The sequence below is a fragment of the Haemorhous mexicanus genome, chromosome 9 (genome assembly GCF_027477595.1).
Source record: "Haemorhous mexicanus isolate bHaeMex1 chromosome 9, bHaeMex1.pri, whole genome shotgun sequence".
NCBI classification, from domain to species: Eukaryota; Metazoa; Chordata; class Aves; order Passeriformes; family Fringillidae; genus Haemorhous; species Haemorhous mexicanus.
Window position 1 is genome coordinate 29556558 of NC_082349.1, and position 27072 is coordinate 29583629.

Sequence of the window (27072 nt, forward strand, 5' to 3'; positions counted from 1 at the left end):
CTACCCAGCCTGCAGGGCAGGCTCACTGAGCGAGGGCCTCTTCTCCCCACTGGGATCTGCAGCTGAGGGAAACAACAGCACAAAGTTCCCACCAGGGCTGCTGCAGGGACCCCTCCAGCCCAGCTCCTGTCCCCACATCCCTCAGGAGCAGGAGGGCTCCATTCAGTGCTCCATTCAGTGCTTCCTCACCTTTTTGCTCCTCTGGAGGCTCAGTTTTCTTGGGGGGCCGTGGCAGCAGGAGCTCGAGGCCATCTGACAATGTGTAGGTAAGGACAGCCTTTTTACCTGGTGGGGGAAGAGAGATGCACTGCTCTGATGGCAAAAGAGGGGGGACAGCACGGGTGTCCCCCTCAAATCATTTGAGGTTACCCAGAGCACAAGGAAGGATGGCTGAGCAAGGACTTGAGATCTCCTTGACAGTGAAACAGTTTGGGGGTGAATGTCTCACCCTGGCTCTGTGGCAAGGCTGGGTGGCAGAAATGGCAGATTTTTTTAATATATTTTTTTAAATACAGGCACATTAGGAGGTTTGTCCTCAAATTTCTTTGGACACTCACATTTACTAATTCAGCTTATGCATTTCTCACCTGCCAAGCTGAAGCATTCTGAACCACATCTGTGGATGACTGAGAAAACAAACTGGAAAAAAAAAATTCTAGAAAAAGAAAGGTGTGCCAGGCTTTGTGCCTGCCTGGGCAGATTGTCCCAGGAGTGCCCTGAGGATAGTGCCACAGTGATGCCTGCTGATGGCAGATGGGTCCCTGCCTGTCACCCCCCCAGCCCTGCTCAAACCATGCCTGCACATCCCTCACAGTAAAAGAGGAGGAGAGGAGGTTTTCTCTGCATTTACAGGTCTTTTCCTCAGCAATTTTGGTGCTTTTTAAAAGGCAACAGAAGCAATTTTTTTTTTTTTTTTATGACAGCTCAAAAGCAAGTTTTTACCTAAAGTTTTTACCTAAAGGTTAGAAAAGCAAGACCCTTGGAGAAAGGTCATTGTTGGAAGCATAAGGTGCAGAAAAGTGTCTTGGGAGCTGGTGTGGACATCAGCACAGTCAGAAACAGCAGCTAATTTGGGTCACACATCTTGTCCCCCACATGCCAGGCAAGCTGAGGGGTTTTTTCCTGCCTGGCTGCTGTTAAAAATTTTCCTGGTTTTTCTGACCCCATGTCTCACCCATCCCCGTGAGATGCAGCAAGGAGAGGTGGCTTGGGGAGTGTAGTCCCTGTGGGAATAATGTCCATTCTGGAGAGATCAGAGTCTTTTCTGTGTGTCCAGAGCAGCTCCAAGTGCAGTCACTCTGTGGCTGTAGTTAAACACGGGCTGTGCTGCTTGGGACTGCCCCAAGCCTTGCAGCAGTTTGCACTGATTTAAAGACAGAATAATTTGTGTTGGAAGGGACCTTTCAAGGCCATCTAGTGCAGCCCCCAACACCTTCCACTGGACCAGGTTGCTCAGAGCCCCATCCAACCTGATCCTGAATATTCCCAGGCATGGGGCTGCCACAGCTTCTCTGGACAACCTATACCAGTGTTTTACCACCCTCTAGTGTAAAAAACGACTTCCTGTCTCTGATCTGAATCGGTCTGGATGTCACTCTCTCTGCTCCCTGAAGACCCTGGCAAACACTGTCCTTGTCCTGGATAACTCCAAGGTTTCTGCCCCATCACCAGCTTGGAATACATGTGTGATACATGAAGTTTTCCTGGGGTGGTTTTTTGGTGACTTTTGTATTAAAACAACTACTTTTGAGAAGGTCCTGGAAGAGCAGTGAGGCTCTGTAACAAGGTGGAGACCCAAGCTGAAGACTGGATGTTGTCCATGGGAATAGCAAAGGGGGTGAGGTGGTTGGAGCTATGGACATGGCTTGGCATTCCTGGAGCACAGGGCTGTGTCACCTCAGCCCTGCTGGGGAGCAGGAGCTCAAGCACCTGCCTGGAGGCATCCAAATCCTCAAACTCTGCTGCTTTTTAGCCAGAACTTGACAGTGATAAATGACAGGGGAGCAGAGCAGCAGCTTGCTGACGCCCACTCATCCGTCAAAGCAAGATTAGTATGTGCCTATTTTGGTTTCCCCTTTAATCAAAAATCAATTAGACAATTTCCAAATGAATATTCAAGCCAAGGAGCAGGCTGTCAGGCAGACTGACAGTGCTCAGCATCACTTTGTGTTTTCCAGTTTAGAGTTATTCATTGTATCAAAACTAAACAAGGGGATGAGGAGGAAAAAACATCTCTTTCCCTGGAGATGTCACCTCGAACCCTGATGGAGCTTACTCTCCATTCCAGATATTCAAAGCACCCTCCATGGAAGGCCTGGTGTTTGGCTGCACAGTTGTTCTCCTTTTCCTGCTCCCATTTGACTTGCAGCCCAAAAGATTGGGGGTTTTTATTTCTGTTTCAGGGGGTGTGCCTGACTATTTTTAACTTGGCTATTGAAATAAATAGGAATTATGCAACAGTTCTTTGCATGGCAAGTCTCTGTGCTCACTTCCCTATTCACCAAAGAAAATGCCTAAGATCCCGCTGGACAGTTTTGACTGATTTTGACAGGAAAAACCAAAATATTTCATTCTCTTTTCCCAGCAGGCCTGCACCACATACATCCTGAAAGCCTGTGTGAAGGAGGAGGTCTTTCCAGGGGAACCTAAAAGATGTCAGGTCTGGGTGTTTCTGCACTGGAAGAACAAACCTGGAGCATGTTGTGTAGTAGAGGGAATGGCCTCCAACTTCTTGGGACCAGGGCTCTTGCGTGCTTTCGAGGGGGCTTTTGCAGGTGGAGAGGCTGGAACCCTGCCCTCCTTGTGGCCCCGGGAGCTCCTGCCCACCTTGGGCTCCTGAGAGCTCCTCTCATCCTGTTGGACCCGGGAGCTCCTGCCTGCCTTGGGCTCCTGAGAGCTCCTCTCCTGCTGTGGGACCTTGGAGCTCCTCTCCTGCTGTGGGACCTTGGAGCTCCTGCCTCCCTTGGGCTCCTGAGAGCTCCTGTCCCCCTTGGACTCCTGAGAGCTCTGTTCCTCCTCAGGGATCCCAGAGCTGCTGACCTCCTGGTAGGCCCGAAAGGTCCTCATCACCTTCCAGGTGCAGAACCTGCGTGAGAAACAGCAAGGACAGCAGAGCTCCAAGGAGACAATTCCAGCTGAGCTCACGGGGAGCATCTCGTCTGCATTTTCAGCTCACCCCTGTTCACCCTCTCCATGCCCAGAATTCTTCCCTGGGAGCATCCCTGATTCTTCTCTATGCCCAGAACTCCTCCCTGGGAGCATGCCTGGTCCCTCTCCATGCCCAGAATCCTTCCCTGGGAGCACCCCTGATTCTTCTCCATGTCCAGAACTCCTCCCTGAACACCTCCCTGATCCCTCTCCACGCCCAAAACTCCAACTTGGGAACCTCCCTGATCCCTTCCAATGCCCAGAACTCCTCTCTGGGAGCATTCCTGATCCTTCTCCATGGCCAGAACTCCTCCCTGGGAGCACCCCTTGTCTCTCTCCATGGCCAGAACTCCCTGGGAGCATCCCTGATGGCAGAGGAACAAGTGGCTGGAGATAAAGGGTGGCATCTCCAGAGCCTCCTCCACCTTGGAAGAGGGAGGATGGAGAGGTACCTTCTCCAGAAGTACATCAGGATGGGAAAGAGGGCGACCTTGGCGTTGTGGTAGATGGCCCGGGTCAGCGGCCCCTTGGAAGATGAGCGCCAGATTAAATCCCTCTCTTTCTCAGAGATGTTGACCTGGGCACAGAAGAGACCAAAGCACTCTGCAGCACTCCTGATGGGGCCAGGTTTCTCAGCCTGACCTCACCTCAGCAGTTTCTAAGCGGAGACCTAAATTCCATCCTGGCTGCTTGCCCCAGGCACAAGGGCAGGATCCCACCTGGGTTTCTGTGGGAAGCATTGTGCCCTCCAAGGGGGAGATGGCAGAGCTACTGGGAGGAGATGATGGTGACACTGGCCTCTGAGGAGTGAAAGGACTGGATTGGTGCTGTGCAGCACCATCCTGGCACTCCAGGCCTGGCATTTCTCCAGCAGGTAATGCTGGAGAATCATCCCCATCTTTCCCATCCTTTTCCACATGCTTGTTCTCAATTTATCAGCACCTGCTGGGGGGGGGGTGCTTCCCACCCCTCCCAGCCCATGTGGAAGTCCCGAGCTCCAGAGCACACACCAAAGCCCCCCCAGCAGATCCAGACCCCCTCCTGTTCCTCTTTCCCCACCACTGTTCCCAGCTGTGGTGCCATGGCCTTGAGCAATGAGCAGCCTCCAGCCTTCCTGGGCAGGTCCTGGGGTCTCACCCGCAGCTTGGGGGGGATGTCAGAGTCCAGGAAAAGTTTGCTGATGACCTCAAGTTTCTTTTTGAGAAAGGAACCATGCTTTTCTGACTCCATGTTCTGGGGTGCTGTAGCTTCCACGCCGTCAGCCAGCCTGGAAAACCTGCAAAGGCACGAGTGCTGCTTAACTGCTTGGCTAGACAGTCCTGTTCTTGCTAAATTTGGTGTGGGAAGTGGATTTGTAGAAAATTCTTAAATTCCTCTGGCCTTGCAAAAAAAGACTAAGTACTTTAGAGAACTAGAACTATGAAAGATGCATTGTAGTGGGACACAGGAGGAGTAATTTTAGATGATTGGCTTTAAGGCATTTAAAGCATGGTGTGGCAAAAGCTGATAGGCCAAGAAACACTTATCGTGTAATGAAATTAAGAATTAATTGGCTTCTGATTGTGATGGTGTGAATTATAACATCTGTATTGTCTCATCTTTCACATGAGACTGAAAATGGAATAAAAGTTTTTAAAACACCACTCAGTTGCCCCATCTCTGGGTCAGAAAAGAGCTTAATCCGACAATTGGGTGTTTGCTTGGCCAGGAAAAGCAATCCTCAATCCTCAAAGCAATCCCGTGGAGCAGTGACACTGGAGGTATGAAAAGCCACCTCCCTCTTCTGCCACCCTCGTGGTCACAGGGTTCACTTTTTGGGAAAAGAGGAGGACTAAAAGATGGGGATTTTCCTATTGTGGGCGTGTTGGCTGCAGGGCTGGTGCCCATTGGCCATGGATTGAGCTTAGAGGTTTGTTGGGAATGTGGACAGAGTCAAGGGAGAAATGTCACCACAACTGGGACATCCGGAATGGTGTAGCCAAACGCTGAATCGCTTGGGACTGCCAAACCAAAAGGATTTCAAACAGGAACCCTGAGCCAGTGGATGACTGCTGGCTGAAACGGGGGCTTTGGAGGTCTCCATCAGAGATGAGTTTGGCCTTTGGAGGTCTCCATCAGAGATAGGTTCAGGTCAGAGCCAAGGCAGGCTGGTGCCAAGGCCAAGTTGGATGGAGCTCTGAGCAACCTCGTCCAGAGGGACACATCCCTGCCCAAGGCAGGGAGCTGGAATGAGATGACCTTTAGGCTCCCTTCCAACCCAAACCATTCTGGGATTCTGTACCACCAGGTACCTGAGCACCTAGAAGAAGGTGGAAGCAGAACTTACCTGTCCATCTCCAGGTAAAAGCGGAGGTCATCCACGAGGAAGTTGACGACGATGATCTGTTTGTCCAAAATGCGGCGTTTGATCAGTGTCACCTTCTGCTGCTGCCCTTTGCCCTTGCCCTTACCCTTGCCCTTGTGGGGGCTCTTGGCAGGACTTTTGCTCTTCTTCTTCTCCTTGACAGGCAAGTCTGAGGCAGGGGAAGAGATGCTGTGTGCTGCTGCCCAGCACTGGGTTTGCTCCTTCACCTCACCTGGGTTTCCCTTAGCTGCATGCAATTTGCTGGGGGCCTTTCTAGCCCTGTGAGCTACACCTTTTCTCTAGCTTGGTGACCTCCCCCATCTCTCCTCCTCTTTGCACCCACAGAGTGTTTATGTTCGCTGTTTCCATAGGGAATGGCCTCTTGTTAAAGCCTGCTGGTCTGTCTAGCTGTTGGCCCTGGCTCTGACACAAGCAGATGAGTGAGGATGAAAGGGAAAAAATTTGTTTCCCCCATATACAAAATTCTCTTGATCTAAATAGGGTTTCTGTGTGTTTAGTAGATTACTTTTCTAACTGCTTTTCCTGCCTCCTCTCAAACCTGTGTGTAAACTTTCTGTTCAGGTCAGCTCCCTGTTGCCCAGAAAACAATTTCCTTTTGTTTGTTTTTCTGGCCTGTCTCACCTTAGCTCCATTTAATGTTTCCTGTTTTGGGTTGGTTTCTTTTTTTTAGGCAGGGATGCAAACTTGCATATACAACATTGCTTGAGAAAGATGCAACAGCATAACAGGGCACTAAGTCATGGTGGTGGGAGGTAAGGGACAGGTTTTTTCCATTTTCTTCTCTACCTAAACCTAGGGGAGGGAGGAGCAGGGGTGGCAGGACACTGGACATACTTTCCCTCTTGTTTCTTCGCTCCTGACGGAGAAACTCCTCAAATTCTGCACGGCGTGTGTGTTTCTTCATGTCCCTCCGGAACTTGCAGAAGCTCCTGACAAGCTCCCGGATGGCATCCCAGGCCCATCCCTGTGGAGAGACAGCACACGTGGCATCAGCCAGTGTCACTGTTATATTTTCTGGAAAAATCCCCTTGCCCAGGATTTCTTCTCCTGGGAAGCTGAGAAGCCTCAGAGAAAAATGAAAACAATAATTATCTGATTGCTTCTCCTGTGTTTTGCTGCTTTGGAATGTGGTTTGGACATTGTTTACCAATGAGTCATTGTTTGATTGGTTTCATGGGAATTGTTTTGACTTAATGGCCAATCAGTGCCAGCTGTGTTGAGGCTCTGGAGAGAGTCAGGAGTTTTTCATTAATATCTTGTTAAACCTTCTGTCTGTATCCTTTCTCAATGCTTTAATGTAATATAGATCATAAAATAATAAATTAGCCTTCTAAGAACATGGAGTGAGATTCATCTTTCCTTACTGCCACAGGGGCCCCTGAAAATACCACAAGCCAGGCAGCTGCAGCACTGCGGCTGGGCCCTCCTCTTTGGACCCAGCACTGTGAGCTGGAGCAGCCTTGGCAGTAGGATTTGTGCCCCAGGCATCATCTCTGCTTTCCAGCATTTCTCAGTTTCCCTGCTGGCCAAGGGGGATGGTGTGAATGGCTCAGCCAGTCCTGAGCCTGCAGGAGGGAGCTGTAGGAATGTGCCCCCGGTTGATGGAGTGACAAAACTATCCTTTGTCTCCTTAAAACAGAAAAAAGCCCAGAAGTTTCTTTCCTCAATTAGCGAAAAAGACATCTCATAGGACTTGGGGGACTTCACCTCAAATTTAAGGATAGCCAATTGGACAGGAGCCAAAAAGTCCCACCTGAGCAATTTACTAGAAAAAGAAGAGAACAAAGAAACTAATGGCTTTTGCGAGGTGTTTTACCAGAAGCAAGAACCTCTTGCACCTGGCTCGGTTTTTCTCTGTAAAAAGTGTTGTTATTTTGCCTTTTATTAAAGCCTGTTTGTTTCCAACACTGCCACAGAAGCCATCCTGCTGATTTTATGCCTTCTAAGGTAGCTGAGCTATCCTGGGTGTGAAATAGATCTCCATGAGACCTGGCTTGAGGAGACCCCTGTTTCAGGGAGCCTTTCCCTGCTGCCTTTCTGTAGCTCTCCAAGTCTGACCCCCTCACCCCATTTATGTGGCATCCCTTGTCTCACAGCACCTCCTCTCTTCCTTGCCTGGCAAACACCCTCAGCCTGGGAGGACACAGGGTCTTTCCTTACCATCCTCTGTGTCTTTAAGTTCTCTGTCCCTTCCTGCACAAGCTGAGGACGCCTAGACCTGGGCTTTCTGCTCCAGGGCAACAAATCCTGCTGCTGCTGCTCTTCCTTCCTCTTCTGCTTCTGTTTTTTCTGCTTCTCCATCTTTTTCTGCTTCTCCGTCTTTTTTTGCTTCTCTGTCGTTTTCTGCTTCTGCGTCTGTTTCTGCTTCTTCTTCTTCTGATAGTAGGGTCCTTCCTCCTCTTCCACATCTTCCTCATCTTCCTCATCCTCCTCGTCCTCCTCACCCTCCTCCTCCAACCTGCCAGATGAGAGAGCATCAAGGGCAGCCAGAGGCACGAGGAGGGCACTGGTGTGATGGAAGGGGGGCTAAGGTGGGGAGCAGCTGATAGGGGATGGCCCTGGGGTTGGGGTCCCACTGGATTTCTGGTCCTGAAGGAGGTTGGACAATGGTAGAGGGCACTAGATACCCTCCCCTGGACTCTCTTCTTGCACATGGGAGTGTCTGATCTGCTTATCTGCAGTGTTTCCTCCTCCAGTCCAGCAGCCTGCAGGCCCAGAAGTGATTTGGTAGGTTTGGGGTGAGAGTCTGCATGGAATATCAATGCTGATGGGCCATAGAAAAAATGCATTTATAGCAGTTGTTGTCTGGCCCCTTGGGGTGGGATGGATGCTGGGCAGGGTGCATTTGCAGAACTGCTCAGCCCAGGTGCTCACCATCATTTTTCCATTTGCTTTGTATCCCAGTGTGAAGCTGCAAGGACTCATGGCTGGAGTGTTCCCAGGAGGTGAGATGTGAGTCCAGAGATTTAAGGATGGCCACGGTGTGATTTTAAGTGATCCTTCTGGGAATCTAAGCACTGCTCAGGTGGCTTTCTGGGGGTTGACTGGGGATGAAGTGCACACGATTTGCACAAGGTGTGAAGAGTAAATCTGAACTGGGGGTGGGGAGTGTTAATTTTTCTCCTTTCCCTGGTAATTCTGCAGTTTAAACCCACAGGCCACCCTACATCTGAGAGGTCCAAATGAGCAAACAGGGAGCACTGGCACTACAGGGGAGCACTGGGAAAAACCTGAAAGAGTGGAAGGAGCAAAACTGTGTGCTGTGAGGTGCCAGACCTGCGTTTTCTAGCTGCCCTCTTCCTTGCAGCAGCAGCAGCATTCTCTCGAGCAATCCTCTCAGATGCAACAGCTGTGGGGACAGAAACAGGGCTGGTCTCTTCCCCAGGTGACAGGCAGAGGTGACAGCAGAGAGCTGGACCCTGGAGCCTCCACATGGTGACTCTGGCCCAGGAGACACTGAGGGAGCTCTTCACTACTGGGATACTGGGACACACAAGACAGATGATGATGGACTTTGGACCTGGCTAGCTTGAGAGATTTGATAACAGGATGCCTGGCAAGAGCAAACAGAACTTTGAGGATTAAATCAAGATTGCAAGAAGATTCAATCAGATGGGTTTACTGGAAAAAGAAAATTACATCAAGACTTCTGCAAGTAAGAGATATTTAAAATGTACAAGTTTGTTGATATGATTTTTAACCCAATCATTGTAGTAAAGCATTACTAGCCCTCCTAAAGCAGTCTATAAGCATTTGTAGTCCACAATAAAATTGGACTCTTTGACCACCTCACACTCTCTCCATCTCTCACATCATCACTGATACTTCACCTCTCATGGTTTGACCTTCTCAGCATCTGCTTTAGAGAAATCCCCCAGTGCCACCCTCCCTGGCTGGGTTAATGCCCCAGAGCCCAGCCTGTGGTGGCTGGATGGGCCCTTCCTTCTGGAGAAGCTGCCCAAGGGTGATGGATGTCTGGGAGCCCACCCCACCTCTTGCCTGGGCTCACCGAGTGCTGCACTCATGAGCTGCAGAAGCTCCTCTTCCTTGCTTGGGCTGCCCACAGCCAGCTCATCTGCTATCATCCTCTGGAATTCTGCATCAGAGAGAGGAGAGGGGACAGACCCCGTGGCCATTGCCTCTGGTTACAACAGCACTGGCACCTTCCTTGTCCCCTTGTGTGTCCTGCTCCACGATCCACCCGTGGCACTGCATTTCTTGGGTAAAACTGAGGGCCCACAAGCTACAGGGGTGCTGCAGGAGACTGCTGTCGCCCTAGAAAATGGGTGTAATTCCCAAAAGAACAAAGCTGAGGGGTTACACCAGTAGCAGCAGCATGGGCAGTCCCAGCACCCTCAGAAGGCCAAAATGTGGCACTGGGGTGACAGGAGCCACTGCTGCCTTTGGGCTTCAGCCACTTTGCTGCAGCCTTCATTTGATTTGGTGATCCAGGCCAGTGCAGGGATGTGGCATTTGGTGCCCCTGGTACTGGCAGGAGGGAATCTGGCCCTTGTCTAAAATCCCAGTGGACAGCTCTGACTGATTTTGACAGGAAAAAAAAGCTGCCAAAGCTTTCAATACAAATGAAAGCTCCCAGACCCACGGTACCAGCCCACCCCATGATGTCCATCACCTGTCTGGCTACCACCAGAGCATGAAACATGTTTTAGTGGCTTCAGCCAACATGAGCCCCACCAGGAATGGAGAGCCCCCTCTTACCAGCGCTGCCCAGGAGCAGCTCCATCTCTGCCTGGATGGAGCCCCCTTTCTGCAGATCCCGAGCAGCCAGCAGCTGCCAGTGCTTGGAGGAGATCTCCTCCAAGCTCCTCGTGCCATGCAAGGCCTGGCCCAGCTGCAGGGACTGGTTCATCCTCTGGGACAGGTGGAAGTGTCCCCATCTGCCAGCAGCACGGCCTGGCACCTCGGCCACGGGGACATCCGTGCCTGGAGCCTGTGGTGAGAGCAGGGCAGGGTGATGGCACAGAGCACCTTCCCCATCTCCAGCACTGTGCCAGGATGCCTCAGGTTTGAGCTTTTGTGTTTTTCAGGTTCTGTTCTGCCTTAGTGTGTGGGTCTGGGCTTCACATGAGGGGATGGAGAGCTCTCTGCACAGAGCAGGGAGACAAAACAATTCCTGCTCCAGCTGGGCACCAAGGACAAATGATCCAAATCTCAGCCCAAGAGCACAAACAACGTGGGCTGGAGAGAGAAAAACAAGCAGGGTGGGACTGCATGGGCTGGAGCTGGAATTGGACAATTAACTCCAATATGCAAATGGAGCAGAACTGATAAAAGTGAGAGACCCCGTGACCTGTTGTCCATTTTGTGACCATTTTGGTCCCTCTTGGGTGCAGCCCTGGCTGGGCTCTTGTGCTGCCCAAGGTGGATCCATTGAGGCCCCAAATAAATCCCTACTTTATTCTTTAACTCTGTCCAGCCTCTGCTCTAGGTCAGCCTGCACAAGGCATCACCCACGTGTTTCAGTGTGCCTCAGACCACAAACCTGCCTGGTTTAGACCTCTCCTGGAGCTTTAAGCAGTCTGGAAGGAATCCATGAGGGCACAAAGCTCAGCTCAGGCTGTCTGGGATGAACAGGCAGCCAGAGGTAGGCCAGACACGGCCTTGCAGCTTTCCTGGAGAGAAAACATCCCCCCAGGAGGGCTGGGAACACCCCTGAAGGTGTCCCCAGCAGCCTGGTGTCCTGTTTTGTGGGCTGCTGTCACCAGGACTGGCTCCAGCTGGTGCCCTGGGAGTGCCTCCCTCATTGCCCCAAACCCTCCTGCAGGTTTTGCCTCTCCCCAAAGACAAACAGTTGGCTCAGCCTAAGGGCTGGAGTGGCTGGTTTCTGGCTGGAGCTGAGAGCAGACACCCAAAATAACCCTGCTAAGCTGCCAGCAGCTCCCTGAGAGCAGAGCAGCAGCGCCGGGAGGAGTTTGGCTCTGGGATGGTGCCCACAGAGAGCAGGGCCCGACCCTGCTGAAGTGCTAATTGCACTCCCAGAGCAGCTCTGGCCTCAGAGGGGAGATTTCCTCCACAAGAGGTGCTTTAAAACCTGAGCAGCTAATTGACTTCCCACTAAGAGCAGCTGGGAGCTGCCAGCTGACTTTTCCAAAGTGCTCGGCTCTCCCTGGCTGAGGCTCTGGGAGCCAGGTCTTTGAGGACACCAAGCCCTGACAGCCTCTCCTTAACATCCCCAGATCAGCAGCTGATTTCACATTTCATTTTGGGGAAACAGTTGGTTTGAAGAGCACCATCTGCAGTGAGAAGAATTGCCTGCACGGGTACCAGTGCAGGTGGGATGCTCCTGCAAGGGGGTTGCTGGGTGTAATGCTGGAATTTTGGGGAGGTTTTATGGGATTTCTGATGCCAGGAGGAATAATAGTCTGGGAGCAGGGCTTGTGTGACTCTGATTTCTTATATCACCCTTTTTGGTGGGGGAAAAAATGTGGAAAACTTGAGGGTGGTTGAGTCATAGGCTAAAAGGCTGCATGGCCTCTTCCCCGCTGTGCTGGGCAGGCACTGGTGCTGGGGCAGGGTTATCCCATGTGTGTCCTGCACATGAGTCACATTAATAGCAGTAATAATTACACATTAATAGTGTGGGCAAGGGAAAAAAGAGCAGATCATTTCCCAGAAGTGCTGGGCTCACCCATGCCTACCCTACAAGCCTGTAATTACATTTCTCCCAGCTTTTAGGCAGGGTCACAGCTTGTCTCAGGGGAGCTCTCACAGGTTGTGCCTGCAGTGCTGCCAGCTGAATGGGGTGCTGTGCTGGAAGAGCTGAGGATCATTGCTCCAGGCAGCTGGAGCAGGGTAGGATCTGCTGTGTCACCCTGTGGCAGCACTGGCTGGGGATATTGTGGGATGCCAGACCACTGCAGCTAATGCTGAGTTTCTCCTCCCTCCCTCCCTCCCTCTCCAACTTTTCACATCCCCACTGGAGCCTGCACACCCCCCAGGGGATGCCCCTGTGCATCCCCCTTACCACAAACTGGAGGAACGTCCTGTCATCAGCAGCCAGAAATTCCTCATAGAGGCCACAGAGCACCTGAGGAGGAGCAAAGGGGGATTGTCCTCAGGCAGGGTGACAGTGCTGGTGCCACGGGTGGCTCACGACATGCTGACATGCCCAGGACACGCCTGCACATCCAGCTTGGTCCATGGGGCTGCCCAGAAGGGCTGGGACTCCAAATGGGTTTTACTGGGGTTGTGCTGGAGCTATGGTGGGTGCAAAAGGATGGTCCTGGAATGTGCCCCTAGCCAGGGTCACCAGAGATGTTCAGTGACTGCCCAGCCCTGCTCTGCTGCCCAGCAAACCAGTGAGGAAGCTCCTCTACACTGGCCTGGTCCATTGCAAGGTGACTGCAGGTTATTCCCTTCCTAATCCCTTTTCCTCTTCATTTTCCAAATGCTTCACTTCCTAAACATCCCCAGAGCCCTCACACCACCACAGGGGTGCCGATGCCAGCTGTACCTCCCAGCCTGACCCAGCACCCCTGTGTACCTTGCAAATCTCCTTCTGGGCTCTGAATATCCAGGGGGAGAATTCCCCACAGATCAGACGGTTCCACAAACTCACGAGAGTCCTGGTCTCCAAGGGGAGCTTCTCAATGCTGCTGTCCTCCAGGTAGGTCTTGCAGATCTTCTCCCCAATCAGATGGCGCAGGAAGAAGCTGTTTTCTCTGTTGGAGTCCAGCACCACAGGCAGAAACTCCTCCAGGTCGTGCCACAGGTCCAGGAGATGAGTCTCCATGGGCCGGTTCTGGTGCTGCAGGAAATCTCTGAAGGGTCTTCCAGCACAAGCCTCGGCACTCAGGGCCCAGGGAAGGAAATCCAAGGTCTTGATTGGCTTTTTCAGGGATGGCAGCCGGGCAAGAGATGCAGAGGGAAGCAGGTCAGAGGGCATTTTCTCCTTAGAGTGGTTTTCCAGATCCTGCACTGCACTGGACTGAGGTCTTCCAGGAAATGCTGCTCCTCCTCTGCCTCCAAAGGCAGGATGCTGTGAGTGCTGGGGAATGGATCCCACAGCATCCTTATCCAGACACAATTCCTCCCTGCTCCCAGCTGGCTCTGGCTGCTTCTCTGCTTTCACCCGAAAAGTAGCCATTTTCAATTCTTGGCTGTCTCTCCCCTCCTTGACCAGAGCCCAGACCTCTGCTTTGGCCTTCTGGCTGCAGTAGGGCCCTGGCACACCCTGGCTCCTTTTGATGTGCATGGTGGGGAGGGGCTCTGAAAGGCCTGGGGGCTGCTGCCAGGCAGTCTGTGATAAACGTTCCTGATACTCCTGGAGCAAAGGCCTGCACAATTCCTCTTCCTCCATTCCCATCTTGCAGTGCACAAAGAATTTAGGGAGCCAGTAACTCTGAATCATAAAAAGAACCTGTTCCTGCATCTTGCTTAGGATCTCCCTCCTGGTGGTGATGGACTGGATGTGCCTGGCTTTTGGAAGAGATCCTGAGATGGATTCAGGGAATTACAACAGGGAGGTGGCTCTGTGCAGGCTGTTCCCCAGGCAGGGGATGGCATCCCATCCCCCTGGGAGCAGCCAGGGAAGATCCACTCTCTGGAAGGGCAGTGCTCATCCCCAGCTCCTCTTACCCACGATGGTGGTGCAGAAGGTGAGGATGCTGGAGCCTTCACGCAGGTGAGTGGCTCTCAGCCTGTGCTCCAGGGACAAGAACAGTTCCCTCTGACTCCCATCCGACTCGTCCAGACCCAGGAGCCTTTCAGTGATGAGCCAGAAGTCGATCAGTTCTTCCCCTACAGATCAGACAAAGGATGCGAGTTGGGAGGAGCCCCTGGAAGCCCCGAGGGTGGATGAAGCAGAAGGAAAGATCGCCTGGACAAACGGAGGGAACAGAGCGGAGCAAAGCCACGGCTGTGCATCTCCCTCCCAGCTCCGCTGCTGGCTCACCTTCCAAAGCTTTCTCTGGCATCTTACCCATGGCCCCAGCTCTGTCCCAGCCTCCTGCCAGGCAGGTGGACCATGGCTGGCAGGGAGGGGTCTGTGGAGCATCCCGTGCCCACCTGCGGTTCCTCGGAGGAAGGCGCAGAAGTGCTGCATGCCCTGGCTCCCGCTGATGCACCTCTCCAGCAGCCACTGGTCAGCACTTTGCCAGTTCAGCAGCTCTGCTGTGGGACACGGCACAGATGGCATCAGGGCTTGCCTGCCAGATCCCAAGGAAACACTCCAGCTCCCACCCTGAGAGAGGCTGCTGGAGGGAGACCAGCAAATCACCCCGAACTGGGAGTTTCAGGCAGGCTGTGGGATGCACACGGGGTGTTTGCAAGGATAAGTGGCTACTGTCAGGGACAGCTTGTCCTGTTCTTGTGCCTCTCTTCCTTGCAAATGCCCATCTTTTCTGTCCTGAGTTTGGGGCTCGCCCCCAACTTCCTCTAGCTTTGAGTTTCAACCCGACTGGAGAAGCAGCAGCAATGCACTCAGAAAAAGCCTTAGTGAATTGCTTGTTTTTCCGAAATGAGAATCAGTATTCCTGCTGCCACAGCTTTCTTTCCAGCGGCAGTTGACATGCAGGCTGAGGAAGTACCTGGCTGGACTGAGAGGACTCGTTTTAGGGGCAAAGTGAGCAAAATCCCGAGTTGTTGCCAGTAAGAGAGACCACAGCCTGTTTTCCCAGGCAGCATCAGCACCTCGGCTTCCCGTGCCCTAAGATGCTCTCCAGCCCCGCTCCACCCCTGAGCCCCTCGGTAAACCCTGCTGGGCAGGTACTTATGACAGCGTGGAGGGGTAAATCCCACCGGCACCTGCTGCATCCCTAAAAATGGGATGTGCAACGCCTTCCTAACCCGGAGCAGAGGCACGACCCACTGGGCAGGCACCCGGCAGTGCCAGCCCCGCAGCGAGAGGAAGCCCGGGCGCAGAGGAGCAGCCGATCCGATTTCCTCCGTGCCGCGATGACTCACCTGCTTCCCCCGAGCGAATGAAAGCCAGCAGCTTCTGGCAGAGGACGAGGTGCAGGCACAGGCTGGATTTGCAGAAGTGAGGCAGACGGTGCTTTTCCAACCAAGCCAGCAAAGCCGCGGGGCTGGCATCCTGCGTTGCCCAAGGAGAGGATTAGCTGCGAGCGAGGAGCCGGCTCCTGCCCGGCCTTTAGGGTGAGTAACAGCTCCCTGCCACCGGGGAGGAGGTGGGGAAGGCGCCCTGTTGCTTTATGGCGATGGTGGTGCTGAGGTACAAGGGGGATGCTCGAGTTACAGCCGCTGCCTGTCCCCAAAACGAGCGCGGCAGCCCCGGCTCCTGCAGGGCTTCCTTCCTCTTCCTCACCCGCCTTCTCAGAGCCCAGGCATGGCAGCTCCCCGGGGGCTTCCAGAGGAGCGGGAGTTCCTGTTTGCTTTGGGATCCGAGCGCTGCAAGGGCTGGGGGGAACGGGGACGAGTGGGGAGGGAGGGCTGAGCCAGCGCGGTGACCCACAGGGCTTGGCTCCTGTTGAATTCAGGAGGGATCCAGGACGAGGGGCTGATGTTTGTGTCCTTCTGAGCCGCCCCACATGCTCTCGGTGTTTATGGATAGACCCCATAAACTGCAGCAGGACTTTAAATGGATCGTGCTCCGCCCAGGGCTTAACGCCTGGGGTTGAAATGATCGCCCAGCTGCACGAACAGAGAGCCAGAGAGGGGCCCTGGCAGTGACAAATCGGCTCCTTCCCTCCCCTGCCCCGTGCTCTTCCTCCCTCTGCCTCCCGCTCCTCCCTTCTAACGAGGGGCATGTTCTCACCAGGTGGCTCGGCAGCTCTGGCCACAGGCACCACCGACCTGTGCCACTGATGTAAAGGGGGGTCTGCCCAAAAATCTGGATTGAAACAGAAAGAGAGAGCTGAAAGAGATGGAGGGTGGCAGAGGAGCCCAGAGCCCAGGGTTCTAGTTAGTTCCTAGTACACAGAATTCCCTTTCAGACCCTTTATCTCCAAGTTGAAATCCTCAGGTCTCCCTCATTTTCCAGCCTGAACTGTTCCAGCCCAATTTTCCTGCAGCCTCTAAAATGCCACACAAAGTTCACCTGAGGGAAGCTCTGAAAGGCTTCAGGTTTTAGGTGCAGAGTGGACTTACGGGAAGGCTCAGAAAGATGTTGAAAAAGTCAACAAAAACATCATCTTGCAGCAGCAGCCCCACGTCCGTGGAGGCTATGGATGCTACAGGGGGAGAAGAGAAAGTTACCTGGGCTTTGTGTTGCCAGCTGTGAGCCATGGGAGGAATTTTGGGGGGGAATCAGCTTTAGGGGGTATGTGGTACAAGCTTGTCCTGTGCTCATGCAGGAGGATTTGGAGCTGGGGCAGTCTGTGACATGTGATTTGGGATGGGTGGCACAGGCTGTTTGGAAAGCACCAGGTTCAGGAGCGTGCAGGAGCTGGGGAGTTTGAATGGCAGCCTCCCAAACAGCAAAGGTTCACAGAGACTGGGCACAAATGTGGTGGTATCCATAGGGCAGAAGGGAGGTGGCTGCAAGGCAGGAGCTGTGCTCCTCTGCCTTACCCAGACACTGGGAATAACACAGTTTATCCACCCAGGACTCAGTGTAAATGCCAGTGGCCAACAGCTCCCAGCACCCTGCAAAGTTTAATTCATGTCTGAAAGATCTGGATGCAGGAAGGTGGGCTGGCATCAGCCTGCTGGTGGGTGGGTGCCCCTGGAAATGCCCTCTTCCATCAAGGTACAGCAGTGTTACAGGGAGGACCTACATTTCAAAGCTTAATAGTGCTTTTTTGCCCCCATTTTTCCACCTGTTGGGGTGTGTTTAGAGGGGCTGAAGCCCCCAGCAAAGGGAACTCACCAGCAGTCATCATGGTGGTGCAGGGTTCCGGCGCTGCGTTCCGAAGTGCCACCCTGATTGTGACACGCTTGTTTGGGTGACTCCTGGGGGACTGAGGGCTCTCAGCAGCTCCCTCCAGACCTGCTTATCCTGCAGAGGAGAACACTGAGAGAGGATCTGAGCAATGTCTGTATGTGCCTGAAGAGGGGATGTGCAGAGGGTGGAAGCCAGGCTGTTCTCGGTGGTACTGAGCAATAGGATGAGCAGAAATTGGAACAGAGGAATTCCTGCCTGAACATGAGGAAAAACTTCTTCCCTGTGATGGTAACTGAGCACTGGAACAGGTTGCCCTGAGAGGTTGTGGAGTCTCCCTTAGTGGAGATCTTATTTAAGAGCCATCTGGGTACAATCCTCAGTACTGGGCCCAGGGGACCCTGCTTGAGCTAAGATGTTGGACCAGGTGGTCCCTTCTTGTTGGAGCCCAGGACATTCCTCTGGCTGTCCTGAGCAGCCAGGACCCCTGCCAGGAGCCTCAGAGACCCTGGCACAGAGCCCAAGACACCTGTGGTTTTGATTATGACCCATGGAGCAAATTACCAACCTTAGATGAAGGATTGCAAGCCATGAAAGTTTAAGTAGAATGATGGTGAATTTATCATGAAAAATAGATTTTTGGGGTTTTTAGAATGGGGGTTCAGGGGGCAAGATGGAGGAATCTGGGCATGTCCAGCCTTTCTCCTTCTTCTTGGCCTCCATCTTCTGGGTGATGTTGGCACTTTTGGGTTGGTTTAGAGTAGAAGCTCACTGTCTAACATAGGTGATAGGTATTGGGAAGTAATTGTAAATATTGTACATGTAGGTTTTAGTATAAAAAGATAACACTGCCCTGGGGCAGGCAGAGTGCCTCTGTCTGTCCTGCTGAGCGACCTCGGCTGGGCAGGAGAAAGAATTTTATAGATAAGGAACAATAAACAACCTTGAGACCAAGAACTGAGGAGCTCTGACTCCTTCTTCAACCACTGGACTGGGAAAAGAGACTTTGTGACATGTCTGGAGGTCACTGTGAGCAGCAGAGACCCCGAGACACCTTCTGACCTTACCCATCCTGTGATGCTGTGAAATGTCACTTTTTAAATGGCCAGCCCTGCAGACACACTCGGGCAGTCCTGAAATGAAACCCTGTTGTATTTGTTGGGAAACTGCACCGAGGAAGGCAGGAATGATGCATTTGATTCTATGTTTTTAGAAGGTTAATTCATTACTTTATGATACTATATTATATTAAAGAATACTATGCTAAACTAAAGAATATAGGAAGGACACTTACTGAATGCTAAAAAGATAATAATGAAAACTGGTGACTCTTTTTAGAGTCTCAACACAGCTTGGCCCTGATTGGCCAATGAGTTAAAACAACTCACACTGAAGACTAATGAAATAATCACTTGGGGGTAAATAATTTTCAAACACCTTCTGCACATGAGCACAACACAGGAGAAGCAAATGAAAGAAGAATTGGTGGGGGTTTTTTTTTGTTTGGTTGGTTTTTTTAAGCTTTTTAGCTTCTCAAGAGAAAAATCTTAAAAGATTTTTTTCAGAGAATGTAAATGCCACAAAACCTTTCCCCTCTCCCTGCTGGGGCAAACTTTTTGCCTTCAGAGCAGGTTCCTGGTGGCACCTCAGCACCGGGTGTGGGGGCTGTCAGTCCATCTGCTCAGCTCGGGATGGGAATTTCACAGGAGACCCCGCTGACCAAGCCCACATTTCTTATCTGCTGTCTTTCTTCACCAGATCTGGGGCTGACACCCAACCTTGGAGACCCTGGAAGAGGAGAAGGAGGAGAAAAAGAAGGAGCCCCGTGCTGCAGCAGGAGTGAGCTGTTCTCCTGGCAGGAGGAGGAATCTGCTCCCCAGGTGGGTGTTTGATCCTACTCTGGTCTTTGTGCCAGAGCAGGGGGTAGGACAGTGTCCCACAGAGTCCCCAGCAGCGGGGCCACCTCACGAGGTGGCGCTGTCAAACTAGGAATGCGGAGCTGTTCCCAGCAGCAGGGCTGAGCATCTCAGACAGCGCCAGCGAGCACAGGCACAGCTCCGAGCAGATTGTGGGGCTGGTGGCTGTGCCAAAACCCCAAGTGATGTGGGGAAGGGGCACCTGTGAGCCACAAAACACCTTCCCAGGCAGAGCTGTGGGAAGGAGTTATGGAACACCCTGGGGAGGAGCAGCTCCCTTCATGGATCCCTAAAGATTTCTGCACCTGAGCCCAAGAGATGAGAGAGGGGGTAGGAATGAACTGGAGTGGTGGCTGTCTCACACCTAAAGTCCCCAGAGGAAGGTCAAAACTTAAAAAAAAATAACACACTTTCCAATTGGCTACCGAGCAGATGCCCAGTAGGATGCTCAGAGGCTGGAGTGGCTCCTTGGGTGCTCATCCAGCTCTGGACTGACCTCAGTGGGACTGTGGTGGCTTCTGCCAGGAAAAAACTAAGGTTGTGAGGAGGAACTGGCCAACATGGTCACTGTGGGAGGGCACAGGGCCATCTCCACAGAGTTGCTCCCCAAGAGGAGACCCCAAGAGGTCTGGCAGGATGGAGCTCTCCTCTCCTGGCTGCAGCTTCCCAGGTTTTCCCAGGGCACATGGTGTCCTCACAAGGAGCTCACGTGAGCTGGGAGGCTATTTAGGAAAAAAAAAACCAAAAAAAGTTTGAAAAAAAAGCAGTGGACACAGGAGCAGAGCCCAGATTTAGAAGGAAGCTCAGAGTGGCTGGACTCCATAAAAAGATAAGGGCAGGGTTGCAACATCAAACACGTCAGGAGGGCTTTGCTGCCCCCCTGCCCCAGCCCAAATCACCCACCCTGACGTGGGGAGCTGCCCTGAGGTGACGAGGGGCAGAGCTTCATGTTCCCAGAGGGGATGGGCTGGGGTTTTTCTCCTTGCCCAACATCAGCTGGCACTGCTCCCCAGCATGGCAAAGTCCAAGGCTGCCCAAACACAATGTCAGCCTCACTGCCTGGGGTCACTGGGCACTCACAGCCCCCCCAGCAGCCCAGCCTGGCCCTTTGGGTGCCATCAGGAGGGTGGGGGGTGTTTCCCACACCCCAAACATCTCAGCATTGCTTCTGCCTCTGGGTCATGGTCTGCAGAGCCAGAAATCTGGGGAACACCAGCCTGAGTGCACAAACCTGCTCTCCCCTCTGGCATAAGTATTAAATATAAGTATATAAGTATGTCCCTGCTTTTGGGGGAAGATTTGGGATTTTTTTGCCCCCTGTACAGCCTCATGCTCTTTTCATCTAAATATTTACAGGACATTAGGCCCACAGCAGCTTAAAAGTGGAGTTGCCCAAGGCTGAGGAATTCCAGGTCAGCCTTAAATATGAATTCCTTTCTTGAGCACACTACAGTGATTTTTCACATGTGATTTCCATGCTCAGTCCCCTGAGTGGATAAGATCTGTTTGCTCAGCAAGCACACCACTGGTGTTTCCTTGGGGAGTATTTTTGAGCCTGTTGCCATCTGTCTGTGGTTTCCTTGCTTGGGACTGTCCCTTACAGCTGACAGCCCCTGTGGCAGGCTCTGCCTTCACTTGTCTCCCCTCCAGCTGAAGCAGAACCACTGGTGTAACCTTACCCCAGCCTCTGGGGCTGTTGACTTCAGCAGCCTGGGTTAAGTATGTGTTGTGGCAGGACAGGGACCTAATTCAGCCATGAGGGAGGGACATGGGCAGCAGCACTTTGCTGTTATAATTAACCATTTATAATTTTTATAATTAATATTAATTTTTAAAATATTTTTTCTTTTATAATTTACAATGTCAGGCCCAGATTCACCACCTCATGCACTCAGGCAGCAGTTTCAGGATTTCTGCCCTCTCACTTATGGAGGTGTGAGGTGTGTTAGGCTGGGATTAACGTGCCAACCACAGCTAACCCAGCCCCAACCTGGCTGGGAGCACTTTTTACAGTGTGAACTGAAAATGGGGGGGGAGGAAAAATCCCAACAAAAACAACCCTGCACAATTTCCAGCAGCGGGGAAAGGCATGTGCTGAGCACTCCCTGGGCTATTCTCCACCCTTGTACAGAACGAACTGAGCCAAGCAATTCCTGGGTCTCAAATCCCGCCTGCCCCTGACGTTCTCATCTTCCAGCTTCCCCCCTGGCTGCTGCTGAAGGCGGGCACGTGCTCGGGGAAGGTGCTGGCCCCGGGCAAGCTCTGCAGAGCACAGCAGGTAGGGGCTGCCTGCCGGGAGTGCCCCTGGATCTGGGCAGGGGGCTGCTGGGGCACGGGGCAGTGCCAGGGGCTCCTGGGAGGGGTGCCAAGCCGAGCGGTGCTGTGAAAAACGCCAATCCCTTGCTTTTAAAGAATTTAAAAGTTTCATAGTAATAAAATAGTTATAAAAATAGCAATATAATTAGAGTAATAAAAATTTTGGACAATTTGGATTAGGTGTCCTGTGGCTGCTATCTCGATGCGAGTCCTTTCTTTAAAAAAGGTATCCTACATAGCATAGCTTCTATTTTAACATTATGTTATAACCTAAAACTATATTTAACACACTACTTAAGAGAATTAATACAGCATAACTTTCTAACATGACACATATAATATTCATTTGAATATTTGCAAAAAGCCAATCATAAAATACGCATTTTTCACAGGTGGGCATGGGGACAGGTGGCTCAGAGAGGGGTGGGGAGGGAGGTGGCTGTAGGAATGTGCTTCTTGTTACTATTTTTTGTCTTTTTAAAAAGGAAAAAAGCTTGGAAGTTTTTTGGTTGGTTTTTTTTGTTTAGTGTTGGAAACAGAAAAGGTTTAATAAAAGGCAAAATAACAAAACTCTAAACAGAGGAAACCCGAGCCAGGTGCAAGAGGTTCTTGCTCCTGGCAAAACACCCCACAAAAGCAATCAGTTCCTTTGTGCCTTTCTTTTTCTAGTGCATTGCTTAGGCAAGACTTTTTGGCTCCTGTCCAGTTGGCTATCCTTAGATCCCCAAAGTCCTATGAGGTGTCTTTTTACTGAACTGAAGAAAGAAACTGGTGCCAGCACCTGGGCTGTCCTGGGGGCCGTGCCCTAAGGTCCCTCTTCCCTCTGTGCATGGTCCAGGGAGCTGAATGGGGAGGGAGGGCTTTTTTTCTTTCACTCTGAGTGTGCCTCAGCAAGTTTGCACTGACTAATTTGCTTTCCCAAACTGGCCCAGGTGATCTTCTCTGGAAAGGCTGAAAGCCCAAGGTCCCTCTTCCCTCTGTGCATGGTCCAGGGAGCTGAATGGGGAGGGAGGGTTTTTTTCATTTCACTCTGCATGTGCCTCTACAAGTTTGCACTGACTAATTTGCTTTCCTAAACCACCCTTTAGTGCAGCCCAGGTGATCTGCTCTGGAAAGGCTGAAAGCCCTCTGGCCACCAGCCCACGGCCACCCTTGACCCTGGCAGCATCTTCAAAGGGAGCATGGGGCTGCTGCGGAGCCTGCAATGTTTGCTCACAGCCAGGGCCAGCAGCTGCTGCCTGCCTGCCCTGGGGGGTTTCGTCAGCGTCCTGCAGCGCTCCGGGGGACACTGCTCAGCCACTGCTGCTTGCACAAGGTCAGTGCCCCCAGGGCCCTCATCCCCCACACCCCACGGGGACCTCCCCGGGCTCCAGCACTTCTCAGCTAAGTGCTGCCTCAGGTGTCTGGTTGGTTTTTGCAGCCCTGGGTGAAACGTGCTGCATGTCCAGGTGTGCCAGGCTGGGAGCAGCTCAAAAGGCCACCAGGAGCCGCTGGCATGGGTCCAGGCAGAGGCAGCTGTGCCCAGGGGTGGGCAGGGGTGGAGGTGATGCAATATCAGGACAGGCAGCCCATGGCTGAGGTCACTTGGGCGCAGTTCAGTTGCTCATGCAGGGCCTCCCAGCTTAAAGCACTTCCCAGGATGCATCTGAAAGTCACAGAACTCACAGAATCACTGGGTTGGAAGAGACCTCCAAGATCATCGAGTCCAGCCCAGCCCCAACCCCTCAGCTGAACCCTGGCACCCAGTGCCACATCCAGGCTTTGTTAAACACCCCCAGGGATGGGGACTCCACCACCTCCCTGGGCAGCCATTCCAGAACTTTATCACCCTTTCTGTGAAGAACTTTTCCCTGATATCCAACCTGTATTTGCCTTGGTGCAGCCTGAGGCTGTGTGCTCTGGTTCTGTCAGTGCTGCTGGAGAAAGAGCCCAGCCCCAGCTGAGCACAGCCACCTAATTTAGCTCAGTTTAGGAGTGTGTTGAGTATGGGGAAAGAAGAGATGCTGAAGATGCTCCTGCTCATTGCAGGGGGTTGGACTTGATGACCTTCAGGTCCCTTCCAAACCAAACCAAAGCATTCTGTGATTCCATGATGCTATGGCTATCCCTTCTCCCTCCCAGCTGTGCCACTGCTGGAGGCTGGGGCATTTTGGGTGTGTCCAGCCTCCTCCTGGGACCTGGGATCACAACAAAATGGGCAATTCCTCCTCCCTGTGTGACATCTCTGTTGGGAAAAAAAACCCCAAAATAACAACATTCCTTTCTACTTCAGAATTTTTCTTTAGTGGTGGTGAAAAACCAGTGGGTACCGGGGTTTAGCAGTCTGGGTCTGCAATCTGTTGGGCTCGAGATCCCAGGATCTGGGGTGAGGATCACAGTGCTGGGAAAGTCCCCAAAAGCCATCAGCCACTGCCCCAGGGCCCGAGCCACAGGGAAATCTCACATCCTATTTAACCCTCAAGTTGCCACCCTTCTCTCCCCACCCACCCCCCTACCCCCCAATGGTGTGACATTGCTGCATTTTAAGGCATTCCCAGATGGAAGACAGGGATGGAGGGGGACACACGGACAAGGGATGGGTCACAGCAGCCCCAGCAAGGCACAGTGCAGAGGGAAGGAAGCCTTGATCCTTTACTGCCTGCTGGCTGGAGCTGGAAAAGGGGAGGAATGTCTCGTGCTAGCTGAGAGAAACTCCTCCTGCTCCCCACACCTTCCCTGGAGAGCGCAGGGACACGGCTGTGCCCTGTCCCTGAGGGTTTGCCTTGGAGGCAGGAGGCTGCAAAGTCCAGCCTGCCCAACCCTCCTAACTCAGCAGCCACTTCCCAGCCTTGGCACCTCTCTCAGGATATCAAACTGTGCCGGCGGGAAGCGCCGGGCCGGGCCAGTAAAGCCAATAAAGGTGTTCCCACCAATTAACAGCAGGAAGAAGGAAAAACTTGTGCCAGTTGGGACTCACCCCTGGAAGGGGACATTGTCTCACCCTCTGGCTGTGCGTGTGGCCCTTTGAAGGTGGATTTCAACCCACCCCTGGGTTGGCACCGAGCCCTGCCCAGCTGCCCCCCAGGAGGGTTTTGTTGGTGATGCCAGGGGTCACTGGAGCACGCAGCTGGGACAAAGCACAGCCCGAGCAGGCTTTTCCAAAAAAATAATTTAAAAAAGAAAAAAATTTTAAAAAGGGAACTGAATTAAATTTTTAAAAAGCACAGCCGGAGAAGGCTTTCCCAAAAAAATAATTTAAAAGTTATTCAGTGACACCGGAGGTCACTGGAGCACGCAGCTGGGCCAAAGCTGGGCCAATTAAATTTTATAAAGCACAGCCTGAGCAGGCTTTCCCAAAAAAATAATTTAAAAATTATTCAGCGACACCAGGGGTCACTGGGACATGCAGCTGGGCCAAAGCACAGCCCTAGCAGGCTTTCCCCAAAAAATGATTTTAAAAAAGAAATTAAATTAAATTTTAAAAAAGCACATCTAGAGCAGGCTTTCCCCCCCAAAAAAAATTAAAAAATATAAAAATAATTTTAGAAAGAAAATTAATTTTAAAAATAATAATTGAAAAAAAAGGCAGGCTGGAAGGGGAGGAGGGGAAGGAAGGCAGGCGGTAAACAAGCAGGGTCAGCCCCGTGAGGAGGCCCGGGACGGCTTCCCGGGAGAGGGCGCTGGGTCCGCGGCTGCCGCTTCTCTCCGGCACCGGGGCTTGGGCATGAGCCAGCCAAACCCTCCCGGGGCTGGCAGCTCCATCCTGCCACCACAGCCCTGCCCACCCTGGGGGTCTGTGCCAGGCTGGGGGTTGCTGCCCGGTGTGGATTTTTGGGATGGAGAGATGATGTTTGCATTGTCCAGCTGCCTTCGGGGTTGGCTGGAGCTGCCCAGCCCCGAGGCTTGCAGGGCACGGGGGTGACCCCAGTGCTCAGGGGCCTCCTCTCGTAAACATCTGCGTGTGTTCGAAGCCAAAGGTGGACGGAGTTACTGGGAAATCAGCAGGTAGCAACCGTAATTCCAAGAATTTGGAGCTATCAGAGCTCTCCGATTAAAGAAACCCTCAACAAACCTGGGGAAGAGGGCTGGACACTGCTTCACGTTGCCTGTGGCTTGACAGCTCCCCTTGATGGGAGCTATTTTGGGCTCCTGCTCTGCTTCCTTTTCCTCCAGCTGAGCTGTTAGATTTGGGTGACCACAGCTGAACTTGGGCTGAACGTGAGTTGCTGAGCTCATTTCCGAGGGTAAAACACCACGTTTGGTGGTTTGTTTGTGTGCCGGAGCCATTTCTCCGTGCTCAGGGTGCAGGAGCAGGGCTGGTGCTGGCAGGAGGCACCTTCTGGGCTGCTGAGGGGAGGCTGTTGCAATGCTCGGTGGCTCTGCCTTGCCCAAGCAATTCCAGGAGGAGAAAAGCACCCGAATTTCACCTCGTTCTGGACAGCCTCGGGGGATTGCCACACACCCACGGCTGCTCCAAGGTGCTGCTGAGGACTGAGCCAAGCTGTCCCCGCAGGGAAGGTGGGGATCTGGCTCTTGAGATGGGCGATAAATCAAAGCCTGGTTTTGGCCAGCACTTCCACCTCCTCCCCCCTGAGGATCCGGCTCTCCCTGGCCACTTTCCCTCCGGATTCTGGCTCTCCAGTGGCCGTGTCCGGAGCAGGGTGGCTGGGATGGCCGGGAGGCTCCAGCTTCTCGAGGAATGGCATCTCTGGTGCCATCTCCTGAGGCTGGCACGGGGCACAGCAGGATCCTGTGGCTCCGTGGCAGGCGTGTGGGTGGCGTGTGCTCGCCCTGAGACCTGCGTGTGCCCTGCTGTGTGTGCACACGGGTGCCAGCTCCGTCTGCTCCTGCTGGCGTGGCTCTCCCGCCCCTTGGATCCGGGCTGGGACTTGCAGCTCCTGGAACTGCAGGGGATGGGACAAGCGACCCGGTGGGGTGGAGACCCGGACATTGTGGAAAAACACTGGGCACTGCCTGCGGTTTGCTGGGCGCTTCCATGGTGGGGCTGGGGGATGTCTCCCCCCTCGAGTGACAGCGAGCGATCCTTGCAGCGAGGCTCTGCAGATCCGGCTGCTGGAGGCTGTGACCTGCTCCAAGGAGGACAAGGGGGGCACCGAGGCTTTTGTCCCCCTCCCAAGAGTGGGCACCAAGCCAAAGGGGCTCGGTGGCGCTCCGGTGTCTCCCTCTCTCCCCCTGTTTTCCCAGTGCGGCCGGTTTCCATCCCTGCCAGCTCTGCCAAGGCAGCCTAATGTAAACGCTGTCGAAAGCCCTGGATCCGCTCCCGCCTGCCCAGGGACGAGGGGTTGTTTTTCCGGCCGGGAGCGCTGTTAAAAAGACCCCAACCCCCCCCCAAGCTCTCCGCTTTCTGCCCTCCCTTCCCTCACTTTTCCGCACCCACCCCAGTGCCCCTTTGCCGGGGGCGGCCGGGGCGGAGGAGGAGGAGGAGGAGGAGGAGGAGGGAGGCGGGGTGGTGGCCCTGTCCCCCCTGCCGTGTCCCTCCCGTCCCGCCCCGCTGCCCAATCCGTGCGGCGGGGCCGGCGCTGCTCCGC

At 53.1% G+C, this 27072-nt stretch overlaps 2 protein-coding genes across 2 annotated transcripts in view; one reads left to right on the forward strand and one right to left on the reverse strand.

Annotated features, from left to right (window-relative positions):
* Window positions 1–26241, reverse strand: RGSL1 (regulator of G protein signaling like 1). Its single transcript, XM_059854854.1, has 18 exons — window positions 26098–26241; window positions 17139–17204; window positions 16580–16663; window positions 16248–16322; window positions 15437–15566; window positions 14540–14644; window positions 14111–14272; window positions 13017–13966; window positions 12498–12560; window positions 10232–10463; window positions 9505–9608; window positions 6347–6476; window positions 5474–5660; window positions 4285–4423; window positions 3600–3724; window positions 2691–3085; window positions 190–285; window positions 1–62 (listed from the first exon to the last, which is right to left on the reverse strand). The coding sequence occupies exons 1-18, from the start codon at window positions 26239–26241 to the stop codon at window positions 1–3; spliced, it is 3249 nt and encodes a 1082-aa protein (XP_059710837.1).
* GLUL (glutamate-ammonia ligase) overlaps window positions 22836–27072 on the forward strand; it is a 9490-nt gene continuing 5253 nt past the window's right edge. Inside the window, exon 1 of the mRNA XM_059854742.1 lies at window positions 22836–22859. The gene's annotated coding sequence lies outside the window, so the exon portion shown is untranslated. The remainder of the gene's footprint in view (window positions 22860–27072) is intronic.